Here is a 26450-nt window from a genome sequence, read left to right on the forward strand (position 1 = left end):
AAAGCTTTCCCAATGTTACCTTACTCGTTAACATCTGCCAAAAATTAAGAAAGTTGTGATAGTTTAAACTGTAATAAAGAACTCGGTCACAGATTGTCATTGTTTTAACTGTAATTACAGGCAGAAAATCCCCTCATATTTCGAAAATTAAACATTCCATTATTTCCTTATTTGTCATAGAACAATAATCTACACGTCATTTGAAAGCTATTTAAATGCACTTTAATATGGTATTAGAAAATGTGTGATGAATTGTTACCGAAAAATGTTGTCACGTCCCTACATTTATTCAAATCTACAACTGAACACTTTCAACTCAGCATACCTCGAGCGTTTGTTTACTTTTCGATGTTTTGATTTTGACTCCATGTACGAGCGTCGTTGCTTTTAAAAGTGCTTTGTAAGACAAGTTGAGTGCGCTTTTGTATGAAATTACTTAGTTTTATTTGACTTTGTGGGTGTCAGGTTCATAAGAATCCAGTTCAAGGAAGGACAGACAAGCCAAGAGCTCAGGCGCGTTCTCGTCCGCGCGCACAAGGGTCTTTGTCGTGACCGCGCACGGTTGCTAAACTTTCCCGGAGTCGTCTTCTTCTTTTTCGTCTTGTGGTCGCCTCACGCCGAATGACTTTCTAACTTTCTCCCAATCACGACGACACCAGGACGGGACGGACCGGGACGCGGTGGGACCGAAAGGGACACTTTTGGATGTGTTCTCGGTGAACGGTTCCTTCGACGCCCCGCCGGCTACCGAATGAGAAGCGGAAGCATGAGGGGGACTCGTCCGGACGGCTAACGGGGAAGCTAACTTTGAAGCTAATCGAGCGTCAAAGGACCTTTAGAGTCAAAAACTTGTCGTTTTTGTTCGGTTAGAATTTGCCGAAGACTTTGGGGCATCATGGACCGGCCAGACGCTGACGACGCCGACTCGCTGGCCGGTGGCGTTGGCCCGGCGCAGCGCCTTCTAGCGGACGGCGTCTGCCAGCAACATGGTTGGATGCGCGTTCACGGTAAGAACTGTATATGCGCCATTATCATAAACTACGACAGTTTTTCGCCTCGTTTTTCGCGGTCAATCGTGACCAGGTCCCCCCTGCGATAGACAAATATCCGCGAAGTAGGGTTTGGACAACCATTAACCTCCCCGAGGAATTTGTGTGCAATTGTTTGTGAGTACCGGCGTGATTAAAATATGTAAACAGAGGTTTAAGAGGTTATTTGTTGAATGATGGATTAAAATTGCTGAATCTTAAGTTGACAAATGTTAGAGCACAGGTGAAAAAAATGTCCTGTCGTCAGTCCATGCGAGGTCGCATATTGCCAAAATAAAAAAATAAAATAAAATAAACTGATTGGTCAGTAGTAAAAAAAAACCAAACATCTTTTCCTAACTGCATTGTGCGAGCGAGTGATTTTACGTGACGGTGCGTCAGCTTCCTCGTTCGTCCACACAATAGCGGCTGACGATGACAGGAAGTGAAGAGTCCCTATCGGCTTCCTAAACAGGAAGTCCCCAAAAAAAGCTGGCTCCTCGTCTGTGTAAGCTTTCAGTCGTACAGGAGTGGTCATCTGTACAGGAGTGGTCATCTGTACAAATTTGAAGGTGTCGGACGTTTCGCTTCTTATCCAAGAAACTTCATCAGCAAACTAAAGTCTTCCTGGTAGTTTAGGCTATATATATACATATCCCTACTGTCCAGACTTGGCGGTGCCGGACTCTGCTATGATAGGTCCCTGCTCTCACATTGGGGGAGCAGAGGACTACTCCCTGCGGCTCCACTGATTGTTCCTATTGTTCTGACTAATGACTGGCCTGATTGCCCCACTTCCTCCGGTATCAACTCATCAGTATTACTAATCCTATGTTGCCTAAGCATGCTGTTGTACGAAAGATTCAAATTGAACCTCACCCCACCATATTGGTTTCGTGAAGGATTGAGCTGTTTTATGAAAATCGCTTCTTTTACTCGCCTTTCAAACCATCCATTTTCTGTCTTTATAAAAGAGGACAAAGCGCTAAAAACAGAAGTCTTTAGGAAGGCTACGCACACTGACCAATACTTACTTTTCGGTGATTGGCGCTCGTCTGTGATGTTTACTGGTTGCCGTGGAGACGTGACCCCCCCCTCCCCCGCTGCAAGTTTCCATACAAAGCGGCTTCTGTTTTCCCACGCGTGTGCGGGTGCGTTGGCCCTTGAATTTTGGTCCTTTGTACATCCTAGAAAAAGCCGAGAAATGTTGCTCATTTCAAATTCCGTGGCAAATTTGACCCGGGACGTGAAAAGTAGACCCGCGCAAGCGCTGCACACCCGCACAAACACGCAAACTGAATTTCGTCAACAGGTGTTCAACATTCCCGACGAATTTGGCGAGACTCAAGTTTCTCCAGCAAATTCCGTGTCGATTTCAGCTTGCACGTGTCATGTGACATGATCACATCCATCGGGCGTGGCCTCCTTTTCCCCACTGGTGGTGACTTAAGTGCAGCTGGGCCGAGGCTCCGGGGCCCTGTTTGAGAAGGACCATATATATATATATATATATATATATATATATATATATATATATATATATATATATATATATATATATATATATATATATATATATATATATATATATATAAGGTTCTTTGACAGGAAAAGACTTTTTTTTATGTAGTTATTTGTTTTATTCTGATTTAGCCTTCGCTGATGTGCTTCTCGTCTTTTAGGATGAACAAAAGAGAAGCCAGCTAATGAGGAGCCAGCTAATGAGGGCTCACCTTTTCATTGCATGAATAAAAAATAAATAAATACATAAATAAACACGTTCATACATAAATACACAAATAAATAAATGAATAAATACACACATAAATAACAAAGTAAAAATACAAAAATAAATATATAAATAAATACACACATCTTTAAATAAATAAATACATACCCAAATAAATTAATAAATGTATAAATAAGCACATTTATAAATAAATAAATACATAAATACACATAAATAAAAAAACATTAATAAATAAATAGATAAATGAATGAATAAATAAATAAATACATAAAATAAAAACACATTTATAAATAAACAAATAAATACACACGTAAAAATTAATAGAAAGATAAATGAATAAATACATACATTTGCGAATAAATAAATAAATACAAATAAATATATAAATAGATACTTGAATGAATTAAAGGATAAATAAATACATGGATAAATACATACATTTATAAATAAATAAATAAAAATAAATAAATACATATATATATACATAAAATAAATACATGAATAAGTAAATACAAATATAAAAAAAATAGAAAAATAAATAGATAAATGAATACATAAATAAATTTATGAATAAATAAATAAATAAATAAATATATAAATAGATAATTGAATGAATTAAAGGATACATAAATACATGTATAAATAAACACATTTATAAATAAATAAAGAACCAAATAAATTAATACATGTATAAATAAACACATTTATAAATACAGCAATAAATACACACATAAAAAACAACTAAATAAAGAGATAAATGAATGAATAAATAAATAAATACACACATAAAAATAAATAGATGAATAAATAAATAAATACATGTATGAATAAACACATTTATAAATAAATAAATACACAAATAAATATATAAACAGATGAATGAATGAATACATGTATAAACACATTTATAAATAAATAAATATATAAATAAATAAATGAATACATAAATACATATATAAATAAACACCTGTATAAATAAATAAATACACACATAAATAAAATAATAAAAATAAATAAATAAATAAATGAATACATAAATACATATATAACTAAACACCTGTATAAATACATAAATTAAATAATAAAAATAAATAAATCAATAAATAAATCAATAAATAAATGAATACATAAATACATATATAACTAAACACCTGTATAAATACATAAATAAATACACACATAAATAAAATAATAAAAATAAATAAATCAATAAATAAATCAATAAATAAATGAATAAATAAATAAATTAATGACACAGTACAACCAGGTTTATGACTTCATTATTATATTTATTTATTAATGATTAGTTCAAATAACTTTTTTATGGTCGAAATGGTCTAATTTTTTTTCCTCTCAACAAGAAATTCAAATTAATATTCATACCGGTTTTCTGACATGCGATCGGCAACGAAATCATGCTTAATTTATGTTTATCAAGATGAAAAGAATGAAGGTGTGGAAATGATTCAGATTTCTTTTTAAAAGATTTCTTTTAATGTTAATTGCCAAAATGAGTGACAGACGAAGCGTTATGTGTATGTAAACGTACGACCTGATGATGACGCTAATAATGTTGACGTTTGTTCCAGAGGTCACAGGCCCGGCCCCCCACCGCCTGTCATGTGGCCAGAATTCCTATTTGGATGCGGGGGCGTGGCCAAAGAAATTGTGCGTGTTGACGGACAGCCAGTTGCTACTGTTCAGCCAAGACCAGCAGGTGCCGCACAGTGATGACATCACACCATGACCTTTCGGCGCTCATTTGGCATTTTACCCTTGACCCCCCCCAAACCAGAACGCTGGCGAGTCTCCGGAGAAATCGACGGACGGCGCCAACGTGCGTAACCTCCGCAGGACCATCAGTGTCCCCTCTGATGGACACTTGTCCAACTGTCCAACGGAGGCGGCCGCCATCTTAGGTCAGTATATCAAAACATGTCCGTGCTTGTTTTTTTTTTTTTTTTTTTTTTTTGTCCATAAACGACCAAGTTAGATCGGAAACGTCCAGCAATTGCTTCCTGCAGGCCCAAGGGTCACTGGGGGGCAGCCCACCCTGAACCTCAGGGGGCCCCCTTCTTGTCCCCTGCTCACAGACGACCCCTCAGTTCGCCCTCAAGCCGCCACTCAACATGCACACAATGCATCAAGGGAGGTCAAACTATTTAGATGCTAATCAAAGTGCGCTTCCCGTTCCCTCCATCCCCCAACAAAACCAGTTTGGACCAGTTTTGATTGCATATAGGAAGAAAAAAAAGCCTTTTTTTTTGTTTGGAAACTCCACATGAACATGACAAAAGCCACAAAAAAAAAAAACTGATCCTGTGACTGTAAAGTCACCTTATTATTATTAGGTATTAGCTATCTATTTGCTAGGTATTAGCTAATAGTTCGCTATCTATTCTCCAGCTATTAGCTATCTATCCGCTAGCTAATAGCTATTTATTCGCTAGCTATTAGCTATCTATTTGCCAACTTGCTATCTATTTGAGTTACTTCCTGGTTGAGTGAACGCTCACGCGTGTGGCTACCGCAGAAAAAAAACTGATCCTGTGACTGTAAAGTGACCTTGAGAGTTTTGAAAGGCGCTTAGAAATGCAATGGATTATTATTATTATTATTATTATTATTATTATTATTATTATTATTATTATTATTATTATTATTATCATTATGAAACTCATTTGCATGTTGTGCCTGCCCACACGCTAGCTGCTATCCAAAACATCTTTTTTGTGTCTTGCACTTGTCATAATTTGAATTCGTAACAAAATGCGACATTTTTTCAGCGTTCGAATGGAACTTCCCATGTCAGCATTTGCTCCATTTCCTGTTTTTTTGTTGTTGTTGTTTTTTTTTTTCATGCAAAATGACATGATTGGTCCGTATGTGCTTGTGAGTGTGTGTACCGTATTTTAGCGTCTGAAATAACGTCTACCCGGACGCATGCAACTTTTACATCGGGCGTACAACTTACAAAACGTCTCCGCCCGGGTCAAACATTTGCTTTATTTAATAAAGCAAACATTTTGAACGAAGATTTCAAAATCGGAATAAAAAAACTTAGATAATAAAAAAAACAGGAAGTGAGCGAGCGAGGGAGGGAGGGCGAGTATTGATTGAATAATGCGATGAGTGAGAGACAAAGAGGAGGGATGCGCCGAAGAGGGTGAGTGTGAAAGCAACAAGACGGACGTAAGCGCCTCTGGCTCGTTGGCTGACGGGCAGCGGGTGGGTCGGGAGGGGGGGAATGGCCGCTCACCTCCGGCGATGGGCAACAACTGCGGCGGAGGTAACTTTGCCTGCAAATGGAGCGCTTCATTTGATACTCGGGAACTTTTTAGTTTATTTTGCTAACAGCAACACACGTGATGATGTATCAATAATAATAATGATGATGATCTTTTTTCTTGGCAAAAGCATCACCGCCGAGGAGGCGGAGCCTCCACGGCCCGGCAAGCTTGGAGAAGAGCGTCGTGGTGGAGCCACCCTGCCTTTCGCCTTCGCCCTTCAGAGTGCCCGTGAGTCTTGCTGGAAACTCAATACTTCCTGCTTTTTTTTTTTTTTTGCTTCCCCTGCGGGATAGTGATCTGATTACTCACGGTCGGATGACCGCGTGACTTCAAATCTTGAGGAATTACCGCACTGCTAGATGAATTGGTGTACTTTCAAGGTTTTTGAAATATGTGAAATATTCCTTTTTATTTGACAGTAATCTGACTACTCGTGTTATAGTAATCAGAGTACTGTATTTTCAAAGTATTTTCTTGGTCAACTTAAAGTGTTCCTGTATTTTCTGAAGTGATCAGCGACAAAGTAATCAAAGTACAATGATTTCATCTCATAAGTATGATAAAAGTACTGTAACAGTAATCAAAGTAGACATTTGTATGAGCAATGCATGATTAAAGTTTTTCCGGGTAATCAGAGTATTTTCTACTGTTGGGTGTGTTTTTGTGTGTGTTTGTGTTTTTTTTGTGTGTTTGTGGGTGTTTTTCTCTGTTTTTGTATTTGTGTTTGGGTGTGGTTTTGTGGGTGTGTGTGTGTGTGTCTGTGTGTTTGTGTTTGGGTGTGTTTCTGTGTGTGTGTGTGTGTGTGTGTGTGTGTGTGTGTGTGTGGGTGTTTGTCTGTGTGCGTGTGTTTGTTTGTGTGTCTGTGTGTTTGTGTTTGGGTGTTTCTTTTGTGTGTGTGTATGTGTGTGTTTGTGTGTGTGCGTGTGTGTGTGTGTTTATGTGTATGTGTGTTTGTGTTTGGGTGTTTTTGTGTGTGTCTGTGTGTGTGTGTTTGGGTGTGTTTCTGTGTGTGTGTGTGTGTGTTTGTGTTTGGGTGTATGTGTGTTTGTTTTTGGGTGTTTTTGTGTGTGTGTGTGTTATTGTGTGTGTTTGTTTTCGGGTGTTTCTTTCGTGTGTGTGTATGCGTGTGTTTATGTGGGTGTGTGCGTGAATGCATTTGTGTGTGTTTGCATGTGCGTGTGTTTTTTTGTGTGTCTGTGTGTTTGTGTTTTTTTGTGTTTGTGTGTGTGTGTTTGTGCATGCGTGTGTGTGTGTGTGTGTGTGTGTGTGTTTTTCAGGGCTTCTTGAGCAAGCGTCTGAAAGTTCCCATAAAATGGCCTAAAAGTCCCAGCAAAGTGGAGCGCAACAGCAGCATCAGACTTCCTGTTCTGAGACGTGCCGACCCACAAAGGTCCTCTCTCACTTTTATTTTGAAGGTCCGACAAGGCTTCCTGCGCATGGTTGCCTGCATTTCAGTAACTTTGTCACACTTTAAATCACGAACAGACCCTTGTCACGCTTCCCATGTGTGGCTCTCACAGGTCTGGTGGGCTTTCTCAGCCGAAGGATTGGACGTCATGCGAGTCACTTCTGAATCCCGGTCAAGCTCTGGAGGCCGTAGACCTCAACATGGAGGACGGCGTCTCCGTCAGGCCTCTCCACAGCACCATCGTAGGGCGGGACTTCTGCTTTGAGGTGAGCTCCGCCATCTTGGAGAGGGATTTAGTTTGAAAAACAAAATGGTGCTTGCCTGTCGCTCACGATCACGCCCCCAATCCCCTCTCCGCTTCCTGTCAGGTGACCTACTCCAACGGCACCAAATGCTTCAGCTGCTCATCGGCGTCAGAGCGAGACAAGTGGATGGAGAACCTGAGGAGGAGCATCCAACCCGACAAGGTGCGCCTCACCGTTTTTTGTTGTTTTTTTTTTTCTTGGAACTTGATGGATGAAAACGGTGCGACGTGGAGCCGCCATGTTCTTCAGGACAACCGCCGCAGGACGGAGAATCTTCTTCAGCTGTGGATCATGGAAGCTAAAGACCTCCCCCCCAAGAACAAATACTTTTGCGAGCTCTGCCTGGACGATGTGCTGTACGCGCGCACCACAGGCCACGCCCGCCGGCCCGCCCCCTATTGGGGCGAGCGCTTCCTGTTGGCCGACCTCCCCGCCGTGCGCAGCCTCACCGTGCACGTCTATCGGGACGCCGAGCACAAGAAGAAGAAGAAGAAACAAGACAAAAACAACTACTTGGGACTCGTCAACATCCCCGTGGCCGCCGTCACCGGGCGCCATTTTGTGGAAAAGTGGTACGGATGCTTGTACTGTTGCTAAGCTAATGATAAGCTAACCAGCTAAACTTCTTGTTGTGGTTCAATATGATTTCACATATAAAGCACAGTGGCATATATGGTGAAGGTCACCATCTTTTGAAGAAAAAGAAGGCGTTCAGGTATGCCTCATAATAATAATAATAATAATAATAATAATAATACATTTCATTCATAAGCGCCTTTAAAAACTCTCAATGTCACTTAATAGTCACAGGATAAGTTTTTCTGCGGGTGAGCAGCGGCAGCCACACGCGCAAGCGTTCACTCAACTCGGAAGTAACTCGGCTAGAAAGCTAGCTAGCTAACAGATAGCTAGCCAGGCCTTCACTCAACCCAGAAGTAACTCAGAAAGCTAGCTAGCTAACAGACAGCTAAGTAACTCGGATAGAAAGCTAGCTAGCTAATAGATAGCTAACAGATAGCTAGCCAGGCCTTCACTCAACCCAGAAGTAACTCAGATAGAAAGCTAGCTAGCTAACAGACAGCTAAGTAACTCGGATAGAAAGCTAGCTAGCTAATAGATAGCTAACAGATAGCTAGCCAGGCCTTCACTCAACCCGGAAGTAACTCAGATAGAAAGCTAGCTAGCTAACAGACAGCTAAGTAACTCGGATAGAAAGCTAGCTAGCTAATAGATAGCTAACATAGCTAGCTAGGCCTTCACTCAACCTTTTGTGATGTACTGTAGAGAAAGATGCATGTCTGCTACAAGCTAAATGTTGAAAATACAGTATACTAGTTGTCAAATTTGAAGTAAATAATGACTGTTGTGGTTTACATGACAATTTGAAATGTGGGTTCGGACTTGGCCAGCTAGCTGAATAGAAATAGAGCTAGCTAGCTCTCTAAATGCTAATTTTTTTCAGGCTAAAAATTCCATGTGTCAAAGTCGAGGCCCTGGGGCCAAATCTGGCCCGCCACGTCATTTTATTCGGCCCGCGAAATCAAATCAAACTTGTGAAATTTTATTCTCATCTATTGAGCTAGGTAACGATTGAGCTAGCTAGCTTGCTAGCTAGTTATTGTGGTTTACATATGACAATTTGAAATTTGGGTTCGGACTTAGCCAGGCAGCTGAATAGAAATAGAGCTAGCTAGCTCTCTTTGGCTCGATTTGGCGCCCGGGCCTCGACTTTGACACCTGTGATGTATAGTAAGAAATTTTTAGCCTGAAAAAAAATTGCATTTATAGTAAGTCGATGAGAAGGTTTCTTCAGCCGTCATCTGTACAAAAGTGAAGGTTTCGGACGTTTCGCCTCCTATCCAAGAGGCTTCGTCAGCGAACTAAAGTCTGACTGGTCGTATCGGCCCCATTTATATATCCCTAATGTCCAGACCTGGTGGCGCCGGACACAGCTATGATAGGTCCCTACTCTCAGGTTGGGGGAGGCGCGGGACCCCCCCCTGTGGCCCCACTGATTGTTCCTACATTCCTGACTAACGATTGGCCTATTACACCCACTCCCCCCGGTATCACCTCATCAGCATAACGACCCTCATCAGCATTGCGAAAGTTGCCTAACCTGTTTTGCCTGAGCAGGCTATTGTATGAACGATCCAAATTGAACCTCACACCACCAGACCGGCCCAATGAAGGACCTTGTTGTCCTACAAGAATCGCCTCTTAGGATAGGAGGCGAAACGTCCGAAACCTTCACTTTTGTACAGATGACGGCTGAAGAAACCTTCTCATCGATGGACCACTCCTGTACGACTGAGAGCTTACACAGACGAACCATTTATAGTAAGGCGTTTTTTGCCGAAAAATATGACTATAACAAGGGTGTCAAACTCATTTTTCACCGCGGGCGATATTGTAGTTAGGGTTTCCTCTCGAGGGCCAGATTTGACCCCTGGGCCTTAACTTTGACCCCCATCCTCTCGCTAATTCCCAAACCCATGACTGACTTGGATCTTGAACCCTCAACAGGTACCCGCTGAGCACGCCGGCGGCCGCCAAAGCCCGATCCGGCGGCGGCGGCCCGTCGCTACGCCTCAACTTGCGTTTCCAGAGCATCGACGTTCTGCCGATGGAAGACTACAAGGAATTCGCCGAATACGTCACCACATCGTACGCCGCGCTGTGCGCCGCCATCGAGCCGGAGGTTGACGTCAAGGACAAGGAGGACGTGGCCGCCGCGCTCGTTCGCATCCTGCACGCCACCGGCACGGCTAAGGTGAGAGCGCCATATTCAATCAGAGTCGCTGGAAAAGGTGGTGAGCAGGGTGCGGAGGGTCCAGCTTGAACTATCAATAAAGTTGAAACAAGTCCGAATTTTAGTGTTTTCTATCTATTTTCTCACCTTTCACTTTTTTTTGTTTCAAACTCTGTCAAATGTCAAAATGGACCTCCGCCTGGCTTTGCGTCTCATCTCCATTTTGTTGTCGCCATCTTGTTTGCCACAGGATTTCCTCATCGAGGCGGCCATGTTGGAAGTGGAGCGTTGCGGCCAGCGTGACCTCTTCGCGGAGGACACGCTAGCCACCAAAGTCATGGAAGAATACTTTCAACTAGTGGGACACAAATACCTGCATCACGCGCTTGGTACGTTCGCACATGAACTTCACGTACGAACAATGCTATGCTAACGCTAATAGTCGCGCACGCCACAGGCGAATTTGTCAGAGCGTTGTACGAATCCGACGAGAACTGCGAGGTGGATCCCGCCCGCTGCGCCGCCGCCGACCTGTCGGAACATCGGAGTAACTTGAGGATGTGCTGCGAGTTGGCTTTCTGCAAGATTATCAACTCGTACCGGTACGTTGCGTAGCGACAACTTGGTGATGGTGGACCCCCCAAAAAAAGTAGGAAAGAGGGAGGAGCATGGTGTATTTGTTAAATTACAGGTAACATCCAACTTACGACCGAGTTCCGTTCCGGTCGTAAGTCAAAATGGTTGTAAGTCGAAATCCATTCAAAATGTTGAATAGAGAGTCGGAGGCTAAATGACTCGTAAACCCCCCCGTCCCCGGGTCTGGAGGTCATGGTCGTAAGTACGGGTGGTCATAAGTCAAGCTTGTCGGATGTTACCTGTATGTATATATATATATATATATATATATATATTTATTTATTTATATATATATATATATATATATATATATATATATATATATATATATATATATATATATATATTTATTTATTTAGTTAGTTATTTACTAATTTATTAGCTTGTTTTATCAAAACAATATACAGGTAACATCCAACTTACAATCGAGTTCCGTTCCGACCAATCGGTCATAAGTCAAAATGGTCGTAAGTCAAAATCCATTCAAAATGTTGAATAGAGACTCATGACATGGTCGATTGCTGTGCGAGAGTGAGATGCTAGCTGGCTGGCCAAAATTGTCGTACGCGTTCCAGGCCCGCTAGCGCGTTGCGGTGCCATGCGTAGAATTTAAATTTCAAAAATAGCGTCTGGAGGTCGTGGTCGTAAGTACGGGTGGTCGTAAGTCGGATGTTACCTGTATATGAAAGAGTTAACAGGATCTCAATCCAAAACAGCAAATTCCACTGCGAGACTAATAAAGGCAAATCCAAAGCCAACAGAACAAAAAGGTCCAAAGTAACAAACAAAACAATGTCTAAAAACAGTGCAAACCTGACTCGGGTGAAACAAAAAAAAACGAGCCGACACTGAACGGTCCGACTTCCTATGCCGCCTTCTAACTTGCCGCTTGATGTGCCATTTTGACCTTTGACCTCCCCGCTGGACACGTGGACTTCCGCCAGCGTGTTCCCCCGCGAGCTAAAGGACGTGTTTGCGTGGTGGAAGCGGCGCTGTCCGGCCGACGTGGCCCGACGGCTAATGGGCGCTTCGCTCTTCCCGCACTTCCTGTGTCCCGCCATCGCGTCGCCGTGGCTCTACCGGCTGACGCGGGAGCGCCCGGACGAGCGCACCGCGCGGACGCTGGCGCTCATCGCCAAAGTCATGGGGAAACTCGCCGACTTGGCCAAGTAGGCGCTGGCACGGTCGTCGCTTTTCCGCGCTTGGGTGTCCGCGGTGACGCTTTTCGGGCGTGCGCCGCAGGTTCGGCGGCGAGGAGGGTCACGTGGCCTTCATGAACGACTTCCTGCAGCGCGAGTGGGCCGCCGTGACGCGTTTCCTGTCGGAAATCTCCAACCGGGACGGCGGCGCCGGCGAGGGGGGGTTCGACGGATACGTGGACTTGGGCCGAGAGATGGCCGCGCTGCACGGGCTGCTGGCCGACGTCGTCGCGCAGCGGCTACACCAGGTGTGCCTTTGTCTGCTATTGACTCCGCCCACTGGTCACGTGACCTGGTGGAGAGTGCACGTTGTTGTCTTCATTTCTTCTTTTTCTTTTTTTCCCTTTCTTCTTTTTTTCTTTCTTTTTTCCATTTTTTTCTTCTTTTTTTCTTCTTTTTTTCATCTTTTTTTTCATTTTTCTTTTTTTCTTCTCTTTTTCTTTATTTTCTTTTTTCATCTTTTTTCGTTGTTTCGTTTTTCTTCTTTTTTCTTTCTTTTTTCTTCTTTTTTATTTTTTTGGTTCTTTTTTTTTCAATTTTTTCTTCTTTTTTCTTCTTTTTTTCTTCTCTTTTTCTTTTTTCTTTTTTCATCTTTTTTCCTTGTTTCGTTTTTCTTCTTTTTTCTTTCTTTTTTCTTCTTTTTTCTTTCTTTTTTTCTTTTTTCTTTTTTTTGTTCTTTTTTTCATTTTTTTCTTCTTTTTTCCGTTTTTTTCTTTTTATTCTTTTTTTCTTTATTGTGTTTTTCTTTTCTTTTTTCAACTTTTTTTACCCTTTTTTTCTTTGTTTTTCCTTTTTTGTTTCTCTTCTTTTTTCTTTTTTCTTCTTTTTCTTTGTTTTTTCTTTTCCTTTTTTCATCTTTTTTCCATTATTCTTTTTTCTTCTTTTTCTTTTTTCTTCTCTTTTCCTTTATTTTCTCTCTTCTTTTTTACATCTTTTTTCCTTGTTTCATTTTTTCTTCTTTTTTCTTTTTTCAATTTTTGTTCCTTTTTTTCTTTTTTTGTTCTTTTTTCCTTTTTTTTCTTTTTTTCATTTTTTCTTTTTTTGTTTTTCTTTTTTCTTTTCTTTTTTTTCTTTTTTTTCTTCTTTTGTCATTTTTTGACATTCTTTTTTTTCTTTCTTCTTTTTCAAAGTGGCAACTGTGAAATGTCCTTCCCGCAGGCCGCCGTCGCCAAGTTGGGCCCGCTGCCGAGGATCCTGGGAGATGTTTCGCGCCGGCTGGCCACGCCCGACCACCCCCAGCTTCTTCTCCGTAGCTCGCACGCAATCTTCCACAATGCCTCCGACAGGTAATTGGATAATCCGTCGGTGAGATGACACATTTTTCAAAGCCTTTCCCGCCGTCACGTGACCTCCAAGATGGGTCCCGTTGTGTTCCGGGCGAGGTTTCAGTCGATGTCTCCACTTTTGTTTCAGCCTTGGTGAGGTGGTAACGGCGCCGGGGTCCCCCATTTCCTGCGAGGGGGGCCAATTGGCCAGCGAGGCGAGCGCTTTGACGTGCGGGCGAAGCATCTCGCTGGTGGACCTGCAGGACCCGCCGGCTCAATGTCCCCTTCGGGCCCGGCCGGGTTCGAAGGCGTCCAGTAGACCGGTTGGAGCGCCGCCCGGTGATGTGCAGCCTCAGAGCGTCCCGCAGGTATGTCACGGAAACACGGGATGGGGGAAGATGGTGAAAAAAGACCATGGATAGTAAGGCGTTTTTTTTGCAGAAAAAAACGACCATGTATAGTAAGGCGTTTTTAGCCCCCAAAAAATTACCATGTGTAGTAAGGCATTTTTTTTGCCAGAAAAAAATGGCCATGTATAGTAGGGCATTTTTTCTGAAAAAAAATGACCATGTATATATAGTAAGGCGTTTTTTTGCTGAAAAAAATGACCATGTATAGGAAGGCATTTTTAGCCAAAAAAAAAAACGATCATGTATAGTAAGGCGTTTTTTGCCGAAAAAAGCAACCATGTATAGTAAGGCATTTTTTCTGAAAAAAAAATGACCATGTATATATAGTAAGGCGTTTTTTTTGCCGAAAAAACGACCATGTATAGTAAGGCGTTTTTTTGCTGAAAAAAATGACCATGTATAGGAAGGCATTTTTAGCCAAAAAAAAAAACGATCATGTATAGTAAGGCGTTTTTTGCCGAAAAAAGCAACCATGTATAGTAAGGCATTTTTTCTGAAAAAAAATGACCATGTATAGTAAGGCATTTTTTGCCGAAAAAAACGACTATGTATAGTAAGGTATTTTTTGCCGAAAAAAGCGACCATGTATAGTAAGGCATTTTTTGCCGAAAAAAGCGACCATGTATAGTAAGGCGTTTTTTCTGAAAAAAAAACGACCATGTATAGTAAGGCGTTTTTTCGGAAAAAAACGACCATGTATCGTAAGGCATTTTTTGCCGAAAAAACGACCATGTATAAGAAGGTGTTTTTTTCGAAAAAAAATGACCATGTATAGTAAGGCATTTTTTACCGAAAAAAAACGACCATGTATAGTAAGGCATTTTGTTGCCGAAAAAACGACCATGTATAGTAAGGCGTTTTTTGCTGAAAAAACGACCATGTATAGTAAGGCGTTTTTTGTTGAAAAAAAACGACCATGTATAGTAAGGCGTTTTTTCTGAAAAAAACGACCATGTATCGTAAGGCATTTTTTGCCGAAAAAACGACCATGTATAAGAAGGTGTTTTTTCCGAAAAAAAAAATGACCATGTATAGTAAGGTGTTTTTTGCCAAAAATAACGATTATGTATAGTAAGGCATTTTTAGCCGAAAAAAAACGACCATGTATAGTAAGGCGTTTTTTCTGAAAAAAACCACCATGTATAGTAAGGCGTTTTTTCTGAAAAAAACGACCATGTGTAGTAAGGCATTTTGTTGCCGAAAAAAACGACCATGTATAGTAAGGCGTTTTTGTTGAAAAAAAACGACCATGTATAGTAAGGCGTTTTTTCTGAAAAAAATGACCATGTATAGTAAGGCATTTTTTGCCGAAAAAAGCGACCATGTATAGTAAGGCATTTTTTGCCGAAAAAAGCGACCATGTATAGTAAGGCATTTTTTGCCGAAAAAAGCGACCATGTATAGTAAGGCGTTTTTTTGCCGAAAAAAGCGACCATGTATAGTAAGGCATTTTTTGCCGAAAAAAGCGACCATGTATAGTAAGGCATTTTTTCTGAAAAAAAAATGACCATGTATATATAGTAAGGCGTTTTTTTTGCCGAAAAAACGACCATGTATAGTAAGGCGTTTTTTTGCTGAAAAAAATGACCATGTATAGGAAGGCATTTTTAGCCAAAAAAAAAACGATCATGTATAGTAAGGCGTTTTTTGCCGAAAAAAGCAACCATGTATAGTAAGGCATTTTTTCTGAAAAAAAATGACCATGTATAGTAAGGCATTTTTTGCCGAAAAAAACGACTATGTATAGTAAGGTATTTTTTGCCGAAAAAAGCGACCATGTATAGTAAGGCATTTTTTGCCGAAAAAAGCGACCATGTATAGTAAGGCGTTTTTTCTGAAAAAAAAACGACCATGTATAGTAAGGCGTTTTTTCGGAAAAAAACGACCATGTATCGTAAGGCATTTTTTGCCGAAAAAACGACCATGTATAAGAAGGTGTTTTTTTCGAAAAAAAATGACCATGTATAGTAAGGCATTTTTTACCGAAAAAAAACGACCATGTATAGTAAGGCATTTTGTTGCCGAAAAAACGACCATGTATAGTAAGGCGTTTTTTGCTGAAAAAACGACCATGTATAGTAAGGCGTTTTTTGTTGAAAAAAAACGACCATGTATAGTAAGGCGTTTTTTCTGAAAAAAACGACCATGTATCGTAAGGCATTTTTTGCCGAAAAAACGACCATGTATAAGAAGGTGTTTTTTCCGAAAAAAAAAATGACCATGTATAGTAAGGTGTTTTTTGCCAAAAATAACGATTATGTATAGTAAGGCATTTTTAGCTGAAAAAAAACGACCATGTATAGTAAGGCGTTTTTTCTGAAAAAAACCACCATGTATAGTAAGGCGTTTTTTCTGAAAAAAACGACCATGTGTAGTAAGGCATTTTGTTGCCGAAAAAAACGACCATGTATAGTAAGGCGTTTTTTGTTGAAAAAAAACGACCATGTATAGTAAGGCGTTTTTTCTGAAAAAAATGACCATGTATAGTAAGGCATTTTTTGCCGAAAAAAGCGACCATGTATAGTAAGGCATTTTTTGCCGAAAAAAGCGACCATGTATAGTAAGGCATTTTTTGCCGAAAAAAGCGACCATGTATAGTAAGGCGTTTTTTTGCCGAAAAAAGCGACCATGTATAGTAAGGCATTTTTTGCTGAAAAAAGCGACCATGTATAGTAAGGCATTTTTTGCCGAAAAAAGCGACCATGTATAGTAAGGCATTTTTTGCCGAAAAAAGCGACCATGTATAGTAAGGCATTTTTTGCCGAAAAAAGCGACCATGTATAGTAAGGCGTTTTTTCTGAAAAAAACGACCATGTATAGTAAGGCATTTTTTTGCCGAAAAAACGACCATGTATAAGAAGGCGTTTTTTTCGGAAAAAAAAATGACCATGTATATAGTAAGGCATTTTTCAGCCGAAAAAAAAGATTATGTATGGTAAGGTGTTTTTAGCTGAAAAAAAACCCAACTCCTGTTTCCACCGGGCCTGAAAATGTTTGCTGGCGTGACATTTTCCACGTCAGGTGCGCCGCCCACTGGCTCCACCCACCACCAACCAAAGCAGCCTGCAACCGCTTTCCTTCAATAACCCCGCCTACCAGTTGCATGGCGCCGCCCACTCGCCGCAAGACTCCAGCACCGGCAGCTCTCGGGGCAGCCATCTTGGACGCGTCACCTCGGACGAGACAAGACCCGAAAACCCCGTCGCTACCGCTAACATCTTGGAGCAGAGTTGCCCGGAGGCCACGCCCACCGATGGCCGCCACTCACCTGATGGGGCGCCGCTATCATCCGGTGGAGCCACTGAGCAGAAGGTGTGGCAGACGCGTGCATTCTTTCACACATACACATGCTGCCCACCTGTCGATCAATCACGCGTGCGTGCTAGCTCACTTCCTGTTCAAAATGGTGAATAATAATACATTTTATTTAAGTCACTTAGCTAGCTAGTTAATAGATAGTTAGCTAGCTAGATAGCTAATATGTTTCCTGACTCAAATAGCTACCTAGCTATATAGATAGCTAGACAGCTAATAGATGGCTAGCCAGATAGATAGCTAATATGTTCCCTGACTCAGATAGCTATATAGCTAGCTCACTTCCTGTTCACAATGGTGAATAATACATTTTATTTGTCACTTAGCTAGCTAGCTAATAGATAGTTAGCTAGCTAGATAGCTAATTTGTTTCCTGACTGAAATAGCTAGCTATATAGCTAATAGATAGCTAGCCAGATAGCTAATATGTTCCCTGACTCAAATAGATAGCTATATAGCTAGCTCACTTCCTGTTCACAATGGTGAATAATACATTTTATTTAAGTCACTTAGCTAGCTTGCTAATAGATAGTTAGCTAGCTAGATAGCTAATACATAGCTAGTTAACTCAAAAAGATAGAGAGCTAGCTGATAGCTAGCCAGCTAATAGTTAGCTAGCTAGATAGCTAATATGTTTCCTGACTCAAATAGCTAGCTAGCTATATAGCTAATAGATAGCTAGGTAATACATAGCTAAACAGCTAATAGATAGTTAGCTAGAAAGCTAATGTTTCCTGACTCAAATAGCTAGCTATATAGCTAATAGATAGCTAGATAACCCAAAAAGATAGAAAGCTAGCTAGTTAGCTAATAGATAGCTAGACAGCTAATAGTTAGCTAGCTACATAGCTAATATGTTTCCTGGCTCAAATAGCTAGCTAGCTATATAGCTAATAGATAGCTAGATAACTCAAAGATTGAACACTAGCTAGCTAGCTAATAGATGGCTAAGCTGTTGAGCGTTTGCAGGCGTGCACCATGACGCCTGTGGACCGCACGGCGGCCTGGGTGCTGAGCAACGAATGCTACCAGGAAGACCAGCAGGAAAGCGGCGAGGGAAGAAGCTCTTCGGATGAGGTAATTGCCCCGCCCCCTGCTTACCGTGATCTTTGGGCGACGCCCACCCCGCAATGTGACTTTTGGCGTTTTTGTTGCGTGGCGCAGTACAAGCGCGAGGCGCTCCGTCTTAAGGAACTCCTGTGCGCGTCCTGGCGTCGCCTGGACGAGTACCGGCGGCGGTTAGCGGCGCAGGAAGTCGCCATCGGCGGCATGCGCGCTAACTACCAGACGCGGTTGGAGGCTAGCGAGGATAAACGGCGGCGCGAGGGCCGCGACAAACAGCGGCAGATCGATCACGTCCTCTGCAGGTGGCGCGCGTTTCGCGTCTCGTTTACATACATGTGCCAGGGTTATTGTCATTTTGGATTTTTCATTGTGTGCGTGCGTTTAGGCTGCAAGCGATGGAGGAGGAGCTAAAGCGCGACCATGCTGAGATGCAGGCGGTGATTGAAATGAAACAGGAAGTTATTGACGCTCAGGTGTGTCAAACAGGAAGTTGTCTTTTTTTTTGTTTTTTTTTCTGTCGTTTCTGTCTGTTGTGATCACATGACTCACTTTTCATCCACCAATCAGGAGCAGCGCATCGTGTCTCTGGACGCCACGAACGCTCGGCTAATGGCGGCGCTAACGCAGTTGAAGGATGGCTACGGTTCCGCCCACCTGTGCCATCCCACCAAGCTGTCAATCACCGAGAACGGAGAGTTCAAAAATAGCAGCTGCTGATTGGCTCGGACCAGAATCTGAGTTTGGAGTCCGGACTGCGTGAATTTTTTTTAAAGGTTTTTATGACAATGGCGTCGTGCTTTAATTTATTTTTGTTTATCTTGCGGTTGAACTACTGAAGTGTGAAAGGTCAGAGTTGAAAAGTGCCGATAAAAAAAAAAAAATGCTTGTCTCCACGGTAACACAAACAAGGCATTTTCCTGCTTGCACTTTTATTTGTTTAGAAAAAGAAAAGAAAAATAAGACAGGAAGTGATCATATCGAAATATTCTATGGTGATAATAATGCCGATCAATATAGACTTTGTAGTTTTTGTTTATACGAAAATAGGCAGCTGAGGAGGTTCAACTTGTCTCTGGCTGCCGCCGCCGCAAGAAAGAAAAAAAAAAGCGTGGCGGCAAGGAGTGGTTCAGGTGAGTCCTCCCTCTCACCTGGGCGCGCGTGTTTAAAGGGTTAATGTGAGCGAAGGGAAAGGGTGGGGCTGATGCATGGCCACGCCCCTTTAAGTTCCAAGATGGCGGGTGGGCGGGGTCATGGTGTTTTCATAGCTTCTCCTTCGACTGCACCCAGATCAACGATCCGGAATGATCCTCGATGATCTGCTTGCTCTGCTCGTAGATTTCTTCCAGAGTGTCGCCTTGCACGATGGCTGCACGCACGCACACACACACGTGTTATTACTTTTATTATTATGATTATTAATTTTCCTCCAACCTGTGAATTGTTCGGTGAACTCGTGTTCCAACTTGGCGGCTCGCTCAAACGTCTTCCTGCTTTGTTCCTCTGTTAGTCGCTTGTTCATCTCCCTGACAAAAAACACAGGATAGTTTTTCTTTGGGTGAGCAGCGGCAGCCACACGCGCCAGCGTTCACTTAACCCGGAAGTAACTGAAATAGATGGAAAGCTAGCTAGCTAATAGATACAGTTAATAATAATAATAATACATTTCATTTATAAGCGCCTTTCAAAACTCTCGGACACTTTAGTCACTGGAACCGTTTTTCTTTGGGTGAGCAGCGGCAGCCACACGCTCCAGATTTCACTCAACCCGGTTTATTGATAGCTAGCTATCAATAAACCGAATGGCAGTGAATGAGTTAAATTGTGTGTGCCTTACATGATGTTCTGGACGGACTTGGGTTTGATAAAGACAGCGATGGGATGAAGCAGCGCCGCCTGCAGGCGTTTGATGGCATTGCCCGACACATCCAGGATGCAATGCTTACCCTGAACACAAGAACACCAGGCTCATTGTAGCTCGTTAGCATTAACGACCGGTACCGGCAGAGGACTTGAACTTTGACACCTGTGATGTAAGCGATTAGAAAGAGAGTTTGCTAGCTAGCTCGTTTGCTAGCTTGTCAGACGAGCATGGAATTTCACAAGTTTGATTTGCTTTTGTGGGCCGAATAAAATGATGTGGTTTTACTTTGAAAAAAATCAATGTGATGATCCCGCCCACCTTTTCTGCGACCTCTCGCACCGACTGGACGCTTGTTCCGTAAAGGTGATTGTTGTACTGTCCCGCTTCGATGAACTTGTGCTCCTGGATGTCTTTTTCCATCTGCTCGCGCGATGCCACAAAGTGATAATCGCGAGCGTCCACCTCGTAGTCCCGTTTGGGTCGTGTGGTGTCTGTCAAAATACAAGCGTGAGCGGCGTTGACCCAGACCGCCAAAATAAAACTGATACAAAAATGTCGTCCGGAATCTCACGTGGGACACACGATCCAAACTTGTCGGGAAATTCCGAGATGAGGTCGTCGTTGATGCGGTCCTTCATGGGTCCCAGGATGATGACTGGTCGCGCGTAGCTTACTGGATAAACAAAGATGGCGGACGTCAGGGAAAAGTGATGGCGGACAACCAACACGCGAGGGCGTCCTTACCTTCCTGTTGGGAGACGGCTTCGTAGGACAGGACGAACTCCTCCTGGCCACCTGCTGACAAACATTCCACTTGATTTTTTGCATTGTTGACTTAATAATAATAATAATACATTTGATTTGTAAGCGCCTTTCAAAACTCTCAAGGTCACTTTAGTCACAGGATAAATTTTTCTGTGGGTGAGCAGCGGTAGCCAAACGTCAGCGTTCACTCAACCCGGAAGTAACTCAAATTGATAGAAGGCTAGCTAGCAAGCTATCTATTGTATAGAGAATAAATAGCTAAGAGATACCTAGATCGCCAACAGCAAGACAGCTAATAGCTAGCTAGCTAGCTAATGGATAGCTAATAAAAAGCTGGCATGTATTGCATTGTATTTGAACTGTATCCACTTCGCTGCCAGGGTTTTTGTCATTTTCACTCAAATTGCAGGATCCAGAGAATATTGACTTTTAGGACGACAAATATTCAACACAGCGTTAGAAACTCTTCTTTCATCAGAAAAAAAACGAGTTAATTCCTAAATGATATGGGTCTGGAGTTATCCGATCTTGAAATGGGGGCGGCTATCCAAAATACAATACATACATATTTAATAACAGCTGTAGCCTGCACACTGTAAGAATCAAGAGAAGAGGGCGGAAAATTCGATGGGACCCTCCGCATCCTGCCCACCACCTTTTCCAGCGACTGCGCTCAGGCGAGCACTACTGATCCATGCGCACCAAATTGAACAGATATTCAACCAGCTTCTTGGCAGAACATTGCCAGAGGTCTGACCAGCGCTTTATCAGCACCCCTCACTGCAAAAAAACAAGATGGAAGGTGCGCGATGCTACTTACGGTAGCTGCTTTCGCTATCGCTGGCGTTGGACGTGGCGTGTTCTGAAAAAGGGACAAAAAGCGCATCAGCGGTCAGTTTAGAAATCGACAGGCGATCAAATCCGGCCACGGGCCCGGCCGGCGACGAGGTTGACCCATCAGAAAAGTTTGCGTTTGGAAGTGGGAGGGGCCATTTTGATGAGCAGGAGGCGGAGCCTGGAGATGAAGGCTCCTGGAGGTCGGGGGTGTCTAGATATCTAGCCAGCTAGATAGCTAACAGCTAGTTAGCTAGCTGGCGTTTTTCTGTGGGTGAGCAGCCGCAGCCACACGCGCCAGCGTTCACTCAACCCGGAAGTAACTCAAATAGAGAGAAAGTTAGCTAGCTAGCTAATAGATAACTAATAGATATCTAGCTAGGTAGATAGCTAATGGTTTGGGGTGGGGGGCAGCTTGGCAGACGGGGGGGGGGGGGGGGGGTGACTCACTGTGTCCTTTGGCAAGGAGGTCGATGGCGTCCTGAAGACGACAAGAGAAGAAGAAGCACAAACAGGACGTTACGGCATCGCAGCGACGGAGCGAGAGAGCAGACGCGAAGGCGATACGAGAGAGGACGACAACGCCGTTTGGGTGGGTCCAATTTGGGGGTGGGCGGGACAAAAAAAAAAAAAATAAATAAATAAAAATCCGAAATAAAATGGGTGGCCTCGTCGCCGTGACAACCGGGTCACCGGCTGATCTCTCTTCCTGTCGCTGAGCGATGAGCACGCGGCGGCGACCCCGCCCCCTTTTCCCCTTTTCCCCTTTCGTGTACTCACGCTCGACGTCGCTGCTGTCCTGCTCGCCGCCGGCATCGCGGTTCTTCCCGAACAGGAAGGACCTGGCCAACACGCCTTTTCTACGTTTGTCGCCCGACGACTACAGCAAGCACACATGACGGGGGACAGGAAGTGGCCGCCAAGTCAAAGGGAAGAACAGGAAGAAAGCGCTTCACGGGCACACTCTCACATAAATGCCACTCTCATCTTAAAAAAAAAAAAAAAAAAAATACACAAGCGACATGCATACGAGGATATCTCAGTCACGCTCTCACGTTATGACCATCACTCCACTCACACATAACTCGCAAATACTCACAATACAATTGGATTATACAATGACTCTCACAAACGCACAATGAATATTAACTTTTCACCAGTCTCACACAAAATCACACACACACACACACACACACACACACACACACACACCTGATATTCTCACATACATTCTACTTCACACACACACACACACGTGCATACACACAAACCCACACACACACCCAAAGACATGCACACTACCCACCGATCCCCCCACACAACAACATAGCCACCCACACACACCTCACACATACACTTACACCCACTCAGACACACCCCCACACTCACACAACCCCTCCCATACACGCACCAAACACACACACACACACCCACACAAAACCCACCACACACCCACACCTACCTACACACACTCCACCCCCCACACCCACACTACACTCCTCCCACACACCACATACACACAAAACCCACCATACACACAAAACCCACCGACACACTCAACACCCAGAATCGACCCCCCCACACAGCCACACACACCACACACACACACACACACACACACACACCCATACAGCCCCCCACACACACACACGCGGAATTTCAAGAAGGCAAGGCAAGAGGGGTGCGGCCATTCCAAAAGGATAGAAAAGCGTTGCCATAGCAACAGCGCAAACAAACAGGTGACTATTTGCCTATTGAAATGTTTTGGAGGAGGCGTGGCCTCCGAATGGCGAATGAAGACGATGAAGAAGAAGAAGAAGACGAAGCAGACATTCACGTCGCGGCTTATGTTGGGCTCATGCGCTTTTTTGTCAGCCGGGCCATTAGCGAGCAGTCGCAACGCCGCCGCCGCCGCGATGCTCAAAGTTCAGCGACATGCAGTTAAAAGTAGCTCGGGGATGCTTTCGTTACATACGCGCTTATTAGTATGCGAGCGCTATAGTACATAGCGTGGCAAAATAAACCCGCCCCCCCTCAAAACATTGCAAAATGTTTATAGCATCAAACATAAATAAATCGATAGCACAAACAAAAACGGCTTGTCTTTAGACTCCTTTAGTAGCTTAGATGCTACATATTAGCATGCTAACAAAATATGATGAATAGGGCGGGCTAACATGCTATATGCTAACACAACAGGTGCAGGAGAGTTACCTAAGTGACCACATGCTAACCGAACAGCTAAAACGAAATGCTAATGCTCTACGTCAGGGGTCTCAAACTCTTTGTATGTCTTTAAAATTGCCAATTCGCGTTACAAAGCTTATTTTATTAATGTATCACTTTTATTTTAAAAGATTTTATTACGCTAGTCCTCAAATGATTGAAGAAAAACACACATGAGTGAACGCTGGCGTGAGTGGCTGCCACTGCTCACCCGCAGAAAAAATATCCTGTGACTGTAAAGTGTCCTTGAGAGTTTTGAAAGGCGCTTATAAATGAAATGTATTATGATTATTATTATATGCAAAACACACAGAAAAATGGCGCAACAAAAAAAGAATAATGTCAAGTAGGGGGCCCAAAACGGCCCACAACCTGCGAGTTTAAGACCCCTGCTTTACATGCTAACATATCAAAAAAAGCGCTAATTTGCTACATGTTAAACAAACTTCTAACATGCCAGTTGCTAAGCCACCACAAGCTTGCCGAATGTATTAAAATGCTTCAATGTTAAGTGGAAAAGAATTAGCGGGCAACATGCTAGGATGCTACGACAACAAGCTAAAAGGCGCTACATGCTACTCACCCCTCGCTCTCGAGACTTTGGGTTGAACTTGACCGTCTTCAACCTCGCTCGCTCTTTCTTCTCCACTCTGTCAATCAAACCAGTTCATAGTTGCCGCTAGGGATTGTGGGAGGGGAGGGGGGGGGGGGGGAGACACACGCGTGCGACTTCCAACCTCCTCTTGCTAGGTATGACGCCGACTTCCTGGACATCTCCGGCGGGCGTCATGTGACGCGCTTGCCACCACTCGTCATCGGATGCGTTGACCACGTGCAGGATGTCCCCAAATTTGAAGTTGAGACCTTGACTGGGAAGACCTGAGTCGCGAGTCCGGTCGTAGTCAAACAGGGCCCTGCAAGGGGGGGGGGGGGGATGGTCCATATATCCCGAAGGAGGGAGGAAACGGGGGGGGGGAGGAAACGGGGGAGGGTCTGACCTGACGTAGAGCGACCTCTTCTGGCTGGTCCTGAGAGATCCCGATCCGGAGCTGATGCTGCTGTTCATCATCTGCTCTCTCAGGTCGTGGATCTTGGCTTCAAAGCGGCCGTACTCTGCACGGGAAATAATCATAATCATAATCATAATCATAATAAATTTGATTTCTAAGCGCCTTTCAAAACTCTCAAGGTCACTTTACAGTCACAGGATCAGTTTTTCTGTGGGTGAGCAGCGGCAGCCACAAGCGCCAGCATTCACTCAAACAGGAATAACTCAAATAGAGCAAGTTAGCTAGCTAGCTAATAGATAATAACAATAACAATAACAATAATAATAATACATTTCATTTTTAAGCGCCTTTCAAAACTCTCAAGGACACTTTACAGTCACAGGATAGCTAGCTAGTTCGCTAATAGATAGCTAATAGATACTTAGCTAGATAGCCAGCCAGATAGTTATATAGCTAATTGATAGCTAGCTAAATAGCTAGCTCATCAGCTGGATAGCTAATAGATAGCATAATAATACATTTGATTTATAAGCGCCTTTCAAAACTCGCAAGGTCACTTTACAATCAGTTATTCTGTGGGTGAGCAGCGGCAGCCACACACGCCAGCGTTCAACTCAACCCGGAAGTAACTGCAATAGACAGAAAGCTAGCTAGATGGCTAATAGATAGCTAATAAATAGATAGCTAGAGCTAATAGATAGTAAATAGATCGCTAGCTATGGGTAGAGCTAATAGATAGCTAGCTAGAGCTAATAGATAGCTAATAGCTAGCTAGCTACAGCTAGTAGTGATTATGCTATATTGACATTTATCCGCTGGGTATTATTAAGTTTTTTGTATTAAAGTAAACATATTTTAATGAGCTAAAAAAGTTGTAAGAACAGATGTCTTAACATCTCAACTATTGTGACCTGTTGACGCACTCTTGGGAGTTCCGCTAGATTTGGCCGGCACGTCTTTTTCCAGCGGTGCAAGTGACTCACCCTCGGGCCTGTAGTGCGCCATGATGGTGACAGTCTGCCCGGCGTTCTTGAGGGCGGCAGCAGCCTGTTCGTGCGTGGCGCTGCGGAGGTCGACGCCGTTCACCTGTAAACACACACAAATGTATTAGCCCGCTTGTTTTTAGCATTGAAGGTAGAAGCCATGTGAAAAAGTCACGGCGCACCACTATTTTTTTTATTTTTATGTCGACAGTTCAGTTTTTGCGGCGCCATCAACCTATAAAAGCTGATGACGTTAGCGATGCTACAAATGGAGGGAAAAGCACCCGCAAATTTGCTTCTTTGCCAATGTTGGAAAAATTGAACTCAGGTCACAATGGCTAATCAGTG

General features: G+C 43.0%; 2 protein-coding genes across 8 annotated transcripts in view; one reads left to right on the forward strand and one right to left on the reverse strand.

Moving 5' to 3' along the window:
- Window positions 1-535: 535 nt before the first annotated feature.
- Window positions 536-19184, forward strand: rasal2 (RAS protein activator like 2). Its single transcript, XM_089009185.1, is given in 20 exon segments — window positions 536-1007; window positions 4368-4495; window positions 4574-4697; window positions 6196-6296; window positions 7346-7458; window positions 7589-7742; window positions 7845-7943; window positions 8031-8353; window positions 10308-10554; window positions 10784-10940; window positions 10943-11135; window positions 12114-12338; window positions 12412-12616; window positions 13527-13654; window positions 13782-14001; window positions 17065-17355; window positions 18328-18435; window positions 18523-18725; window positions 18809-18896; window positions 18991-19184. Coding segments are annotated over 20 exon segments (3369 nt in total). The 5' UTR covers window positions 536-895; the 3' UTR covers window positions 19141-19184.
- A 139-nt stretch (window positions 19185-19323) lies between these two features.
- dlg1b (discs large MAGUK scaffold protein 1b) overlaps window positions 19324-26450 on the reverse strand; it is a 36874-nt gene continuing 29747 nt past the window's right edge. For 3 of the 7 annotated variants that reach the window (XM_089009192.1, XM_089009188.1, XM_089009187.1), the window contains 12 exons: window positions 26103-26205; window positions 25108-25222; window positions 24847-25023; window positions 24693-24759; window positions 22664-22763; window positions 21870-21911; window positions 21029-21079; window positions 20856-20957; window positions 20603-20775; window positions 20258-20367; window positions 19855-19946; window positions 19324-19789 (listed from right to left, as the gene is read on the reverse strand). In XM_089009192.1, coding sequence (XP_088865318.1) covers window positions 19683-19789; window positions 19855-19946; window positions 20258-20367; window positions 20603-20775; window positions 20856-20957; window positions 21029-21079; window positions 21870-21911; window positions 22664-22763; window positions 24693-24759; window positions 24847-25023; window positions 25108-25222; window positions 26103-26205 — 1239 coding nt within the window. In that variant the 3' untranslated portion in view covers window positions 19324-19682. Of the gene's footprint in view, window positions 19790-19854; window positions 19947-20257; window positions 20368-20602; window positions 20776-20855; window positions 20958-21028; window positions 21083-21869; window positions 21912-22333; window positions 22365-22663; window positions 22764-24692; window positions 24760-24846; window positions 25024-25107; window positions 25223-26102; window positions 26206-26450 lie in introns of all 7 variants that reach the window. The other 4 variants (XM_089009191.1, XM_089009189.1, XM_089009186.1 and 1 more) reach the window with 3 other exon arrangements.

This window comes from Hippocampus bargibanti, linkage group LG11 (assembly GCF_051943395.1).
Source record: "Hippocampus bargibanti isolate YZ-2025 linkage group LG11, ASM5194339v1, whole genome shotgun sequence".
NCBI lineage: Eukaryota > Metazoa > Chordata > Actinopteri > Syngnathiformes > Syngnathidae > Hippocampus > Hippocampus bargibanti.